We start from the raw sequence: 6,906 nt of genomic DNA, 5'->3' as shown, positions 1-6,906 counted from the left end.
CCTCTCTTGATCTAGATGTGAAACCCTTCGTGATGAGGTGGGCTATGTAGAAGGTCTTTCTAACCACTTTGGCAATGTGGTTTTCAAAGGAGAGATTGCTATCAACTTGGGTCCCCAGGTCCCTAATAACTTTCTCTGTACTTAATGGGTTTCCGCCTATGTGGTAATTTGTGGGCACATTGTTTTTGCCAAAGGGTATGACTATACATTTTTTGGCATTTAGCTTTAAACCATGGCGCTGGCACCAGTTATCTGTCTCTGTGAGACCTTTTTGGAGGATGTTTGTGTCAGCTGGAGAGTTGATTATGGCGCCCAGTTTGCAGTCGTCTGCGAACTTGGTGAGCCATAGTCCTCCCACGTTTGCCTGTACCTCGGAAAAGTATATACCGAACAAGAGTGGTCCCAGGACAGAACCCTGTGGGACGCCACTTGTGACCGGTTTTGAGTCTGACATGGCTCCAGCAACATCCAGAAATGTTTAAAATATTATTCTACTAACCTAAGTGAGATTGGTAAGGGCTTAAAATGAATCCATAGTTGTTTGCAAAAGATGATGCGTAGGGAAAATGGGATAGTGTTTTCTCTAATTTTTTTTTTCTGAGCAATATCTATTACTGTTACTTTGTTGTAGTGAAGACTGGAGTTTGCATAATAAAGAGTTCACTGTTAACTTCCAAATAACTTCTTAGATATGCAGTGCTTTTTGTTCATTCTTGATGTACTACACATTTTGGCTGAGTATATCTACAAGAGATTGAAATTCCTTGAGTGTTAATTGCCCAAAAAACAATGCCGATCGCTGTTTTCCTTAAGAAATCACTGCAGATGTATTTTCATCTGCGCTTCCCTTCCTCTAGGAAATTTATCCCAAAAGAGTTGGTGCAATCATGGAGTTTAAATTCACATAATCAAGACGAGAAGATTGTAACCTCACATCAATGAACTTTTACAATGCCGAAACTTGTAACAGTGAAACAGGTACTGTGCACATCAAACAGTACATGGAAGTCCTGATTCGAGATCGTGCTGCAGTCATAAGGGCAGCTTCTCCATTTAAACACATCATTTAACAAAAAATGTAAATTTTTTCAACATTTTTCAATGGAGATTACTGTACAGTGGGGATCAGGGAACTTACTCTTTACCTCACTATAGTGCAATCTCGGAGTTGGTATATATAATTTTCAGAGGGTGGGGGGGACTGCCCTCCTGCAAAAATGTTCAAAAAACTACATTTTTTTTGTTAAATGATGTGTTTAAATGGAGAAGCTGCTCTTATGACTGCAGCACAATCTCGAATCAGGATGTCCGTGTACTGTCCGACATGTGCAGAACCTGTTTCACTGCTACAAGTTTCAGCATTGTAGAAGTTCAATGATGTGAGGTTAGGATCTTCTTGTCTCGATTATGTGAATTTCGATATTCTGGCATTTCGATATTCTGAAGGTAATCCATATATATATATATATATATATATATATATATATATATATATATATGGGTCTGCTTCTAAATCTTGAAAGCACATAATCTCTACAGGGTGAGATAGATATAAGTGCATGATGACTGCCCCCCAAACATCAAGCTGTACAGGGATGGAGTCTCTCTGTAAAAAAACATGTACAGCTTATTTTTTTTATCCTTCTGTGTTTTTGGTCATTGTTTTTTTTTACTTTCTATGATGCTCTGGTTTTGCCATGATAGGTTCCATAGTTGAACCCTTTGAATGAGGCTGAGTAAGTGATACATGAATAGAACACAAGAAACATCTAGAAAAGTAAAATATCTACAGAATTTTCATTTAGCTCTGACTTTAAGTATATAACATACAAAAACTAGAAATTAAATATAGGGTAATGCTAACTACCTGATGGTTGGACAGCCTCTTGAAACAGAAAAAATAATTAAATTACAGAAAGTGAAAAAACACATTGCAACACAATGGTATAATAGCACAATGCAACACAATATGCCTGTTAATGAGAATGTCAGCGAGGATGGGGCAGTTGGCACAGAGAATTAAGGCTATGAGATGTTAATGTGCTACTTCCTGTAGCACAGGAAGTAGAGGATTAAGGCTATGAGCTGTTAATGTGCTACTTCCTGTAGCACAGGAAGTAGAGGATTAAGGCTATGAGCTGTTAATGAGATACTTCCTGTAGCACAGGAAGTAGAGGATTGAGGCTATGAGCTGTTAATGTGCTACATCCTGTGGTACAGGGTTTGAGTCCCTCAGCATTTGCCTACCGTATGACCTTGAGCAAGTCCCTTAACCAGACAGTGTTTTGGGGTAATTGGGAATTTGGGCTGGGTTCATTAATGGTCTCCAGGATTGCATGTGTAGTAACTATCTATGAACATACTACTCCTTATATAACACCTTAAGGGGCAATAGCAGTACAGTAATATCATGAGTTGACAGAAGGGAAACGAAAAAAAAAAGCTCAAAGGAAGGAAAAATAAAAGTGGCAGTTAAAACTGAAAACAATCAATATTAATAATAAGATTCAGAGAGACTCTGGCACTGATGTCTTATTAATACAAAGCTGACAGACATATGGTGTTTATGACACAGGGCTAAGATAACCTTGCCAGGCCTATTTTGAAATGTAGGACGAATTCATATATTTTAGTTAAATGTATTATGTTTATTTAGTGCTTCTCATAAATCAGCAATTCATATCTAGTTTATTCTCATGATTTCAAACTGAGCTATTGCAATAAATGAGAAGAAAGTCTGCAAAGGTGATATCAGAAGATGTGAGACATGTAAGCAGCTTATGCTGCATGTTACAACTTCTGTAAGCACTGACCTATGTATTGTTCTGAACTTCTTACCCAGAGAAGTTAATCATAGTTCAAAGAAATGTTAACAGTTGCAAAAGAATGTAAAAACATCTGGTAGGAATCACAAAACATGAAAGGACATTGTAGATTTTAAATGCTGCATCTTCATAAGAAGTATTCTTTTTGGGGGGGTTGGGGTGGCAAAGACCTTGCATATCTTCCCCTGGCCTCCCTACTCTTGCTCTGAAACGTTAATCACAGTGCAAAGAAATGTTAACAGCTGCACAGTAATGTGGAAACATCTGTTAAGAATGTAAAAAAATGTCAAAACACACAGCAGATTTTAAATGCTACAGCTCCATATAAAAGCTTTTTTTTTTTTGGAGTGGCAAAGACCTTCAAACTCTTCCTTAAAACTTAAACCCTTATTATAAGTTTAATTTCAAGGCATGCAGTCATTATTTTGAATTTATATAGAATAACACTAATGGACTATAGAATAATATTCTGCATATACTCTTTGGATGTCAGTCTCCTGAAAAATACTCAGAAAAATTTTACTAAACAAATTTATAGAGTCAGCTATCTTCCTAATACAAATAATTTAAGGACTTCTTATCTTTATTGTACAAAACACTCATTACTACAAGGTCACTTCCAATGTCGTAGAAGAAATTTAATATTAAATATCATTTTGCTTTTGCCTAGCCTGCATATTTAGCAGCAAACAAAAATTGTCACTCGTATTGGTTCCTTCATGGTTTGCAGTCATAAAAGTTAGTATTTCAGATTTAAATTATTTCTTCAAAGACTCTTCAAGCAGTTTAATATGTTCCTGTTGAGATTAAATCTCCAGTTGAGATTAAGTACTAGGTCAAATCTAGCAGCCTTTAAACTTAGATGGACTCCATGATGGGAAAAATAAATCTTTCACAGGAGTATGAGGAGATGAGTTCCTAAACAGATATTTAATATAATTTGCTAAGAGCACATAATCAGTTAATCAAATACTGAAAGAACGGTATTGGTTCAACCATAGTGACTACTGTTAAACCTTTTTTCATCTGGCAATGCATTGTGGTATAGCACTCTATTAAAGTTACCCTGGAGACATCTTCCAGATGAATTAAACAAAGTAATCTGCTCACAAACTTACTTCATGCCTTGCTGGAAAACAGAATTACGACGGGTCTTGCAAATGATCAGATCAGCCCACTGTACCACCACAATGCTGGCAAAGAAGGCAGTGTGGCATGTGAATTCAATCACCTTCCTCTGTTCATACGTCTAATATTCAGAAAGAAAAAAGGAAAGAAAGATATTACTGAGTGAAAGTCTTCAATGAAGTGCGTCAGGTAATGCAACCACTTCAATGAAAATGTAATCTTTTAATTATAAAATGCAAATATCTTGTTCCAGAAATACTATGGCACTTACTTGCATATTATTATTATTTAACAGTGCATTGTTATTATATAATGCATGGAGCATGGTGATTACACTCTGATATTAAAAAAAGGCAAATCAGTCAAGTGTAACTACAGCTCAAGACCTGACCTTAACAAATGTTAAGCACCTCTGATAGTAGTCACCAGTGAATGACATCAGTAGAATAAAAAACAGATTTGTTTTTGTTGCTGTCTGTACAAAAAACATGTCCTTGACTTCCTTTTATAAACTTAGAAAGTTGCTAGAATAACAGGTTGGCTGTTCACTTGCTTTTTCTGAAAGATACAAAGTCTGAAACTCAAATGTCTGTTATTATTTAGTGACTTCAATCCTCAGTGGTTTATCTGAAAACCAAATATTTTATGAGGAACAGAGCAAACATTTGAGACAAAAATCTGGACATGTGTGAAGCATGAAAGGCAGGTTTAAACATAAGGGACTGTGTTACACTGCCTTTCTGACAGAACTCACCTAGTACTTTAAGGCTTTGAGTGCTAGCAAAACACTTATCTTGTTTTTTCTTCCTGTAACTAGTACTACATGCACTAAATAAAGCGGATCATAACCTTTAATATTTGTTCTCAGCATGGAAGTCAAGATTCCTCTCAAGAGCAAATTTCTTGGTATCCATGTATTGGCACATAATATGCAGCTTAAGATCAGTGACCCAGTCATAATTCTCTATATTATTATTATTATTATATTACAAATAGGCATAATATAATAGGAATATTAGATATTAAAGCTGGAATAATTTTTTGGAAAAGATAAAAAATCAGAGCAATCAACACCAAAGTGATTGACAAACCAAAAGAACTTTAGAAGTGCAACATTTCTAATAATGAGTCATATAGGATGCATCTGATAAAAAAATAAAACCTAAAAATAAACCCTGAAAATTCTTTATTTTGACTGTCTTATAACTGAGAACTGCCGCATACTGACATGTATGTATATCGTGTACTCAGTGACAGCTTTGACAGGTAATGAATGCACAAGTACGTCCTTTAATTTTCTCATTACCCACAGGTAAAGGCGGTTGAAATGGAATGATGTTAGGAAGTGGATATGCATTTAGCAAATACATTTAGCTGACTTGAGAATAACTCCATTCTAGTTGGCCACATTTCCTGGTATGTGACTAGTGTGCCAAGTATTTAAAAATAGGCATATGGGAGGGACTGCCCTCCCATCAGCAAAAATGTAATGTATGCACATACACTCACAAACACATTCACACACGTGTATATGCAGTATACATATATATCACTATATAATGAAAAGTTGACATGTTAAATGATTTACACTAAAAGCATTGGTCATAACATGCTAGCAATTCATTATATCGACAATACTAAATATGGACAACTTGTACACTGAAAAAAGAAACAAATTCCTTTTTCTGATGTACTACCCACAGCAGCTGTGCCACACATTCACCTCAGATTAATAGATTCATAGTTTCATACTAGGCTAACGACCACCAAGGTCTTTACAAGCCTAGCAATGCAACCCAGGTCTGTGTTCACACACTGAATAACAATTTCAGTGAACGGCTTATCAGCAAATGTTGAAATCAATGAACATGCTTATCTTCAAAAAACAATTCATCAAATCACTATAGTTGGCCAACAACCAGGAAGTATCATGATGCATAAGGTAAGCTAAAGAAACCCTTTTATAAATTTGCCCTATTCCTCACTGTAGTGCGATTTCGGAGATGATATATATATATATATATATATATATATATATATATATATATATATATATATATATATATATATATATATATATATATATATATATATATATATATAGTTAAAGGGGGTGTGAGCGGTACAGCCCCCTGCCTTGGTTGATAAGGTGTTTTTATTACTGTTCATGATGTTGGCCAACTATGGCCATTCAATGAATTATTTTTTTGAAGATAAGCATGTTCAGTGATTTTTAACATTTGCTGATAAGATATTCGCTGAAATTGTTATTCGATGCATGAAGATAGACCTGTGCAATCCAACTGAGTTTTGTCCCAAAGCTCCTATATGGTGGGATATAATAGTAAAGAGGTAGCTAAGGGTTATGTGGGGGTATGTTAGTTGGGGATTAATGCACTTGATGTCAACCGCTGTCCATCAGAGACACGTAGGCCAGACCAGGAATGAATCCACTGATCATGTTCCTAATATCACCCCCGTGTTCATTAGGCTTTATTACTTTTATAACAAAAATGTTAAACTATGGGAAGGGCTCTATTATATGACATGCTTAGCTAGTGGACTTGTACTTGCTCATTGCTTACATTGTAAATGTGTTCCCTTATCCAATCACGTAAATGTCACAGACGTCGGAAATGAACTGGATCATCAAAACGAGAGCTAATAGAGGCAGTGGAATGAATGATAAAGTTTCCATAAAACCTCTTCTTAAATCCAAGCATAATTACAGATAGTGCTTATTTTAATATGTTGTTCGTTTTTACATGTATTTATGTTTATTTAATTCTATGATAATGAGAGTTATTATTTTTATTATTGCAATGCTATTTTCAAGATTTTTCTGCTGCTATATAATTAACTGAATGCTTAATTGATTGTGTTCTTTGATTGGTTGGATGTGATATAAGTAGTAGGTGGGTTAAATATATCAGTGTCTAATGAGGCACTGACT

At 35.3% G+C, this 6,906-nt stretch overlaps 1 protein-coding gene across 4 annotated transcripts in view; it reads right to left on the bottom strand.

Annotated features, from left to right (window-relative positions):
* LOC122791847 (sodium/potassium-transporting ATPase subunit alpha-2) overlaps positions 1–6,906 on the bottom strand; it is an 833,979-nt gene that overhangs the window by 20,920 nt on the left and 806,153 nt on the right. For all 4 annotated transcript variants that reach the window (XM_044059821.1, XM_044059822.1, XM_044059820.1 and 1 more), the window contains exon 20: positions 3,944–4,074. In XM_044059821.1, the coding sequence (XP_043915756.1) occupies positions 3,944–4,074 (131 nt within the window). The remainder of the gene's footprint in view (positions 1–3,943; positions 4,075–6,906) is intronic.

Source organism: Protopterus annectens, chromosome 17.part0 (assembly GCF_019279795.1).
Source record: "Protopterus annectens isolate FY-2018-M chromosome 17.part0, PAN1.0, whole genome shotgun sequence".
NCBI classification, from domain to species: Eukaryota; Metazoa; Chordata; order Ceratodontiformes; family Protopteridae; genus Protopterus; species Protopterus annectens.
This window is presented reverse-complemented; position numbering and strand designations above follow the sequence as displayed.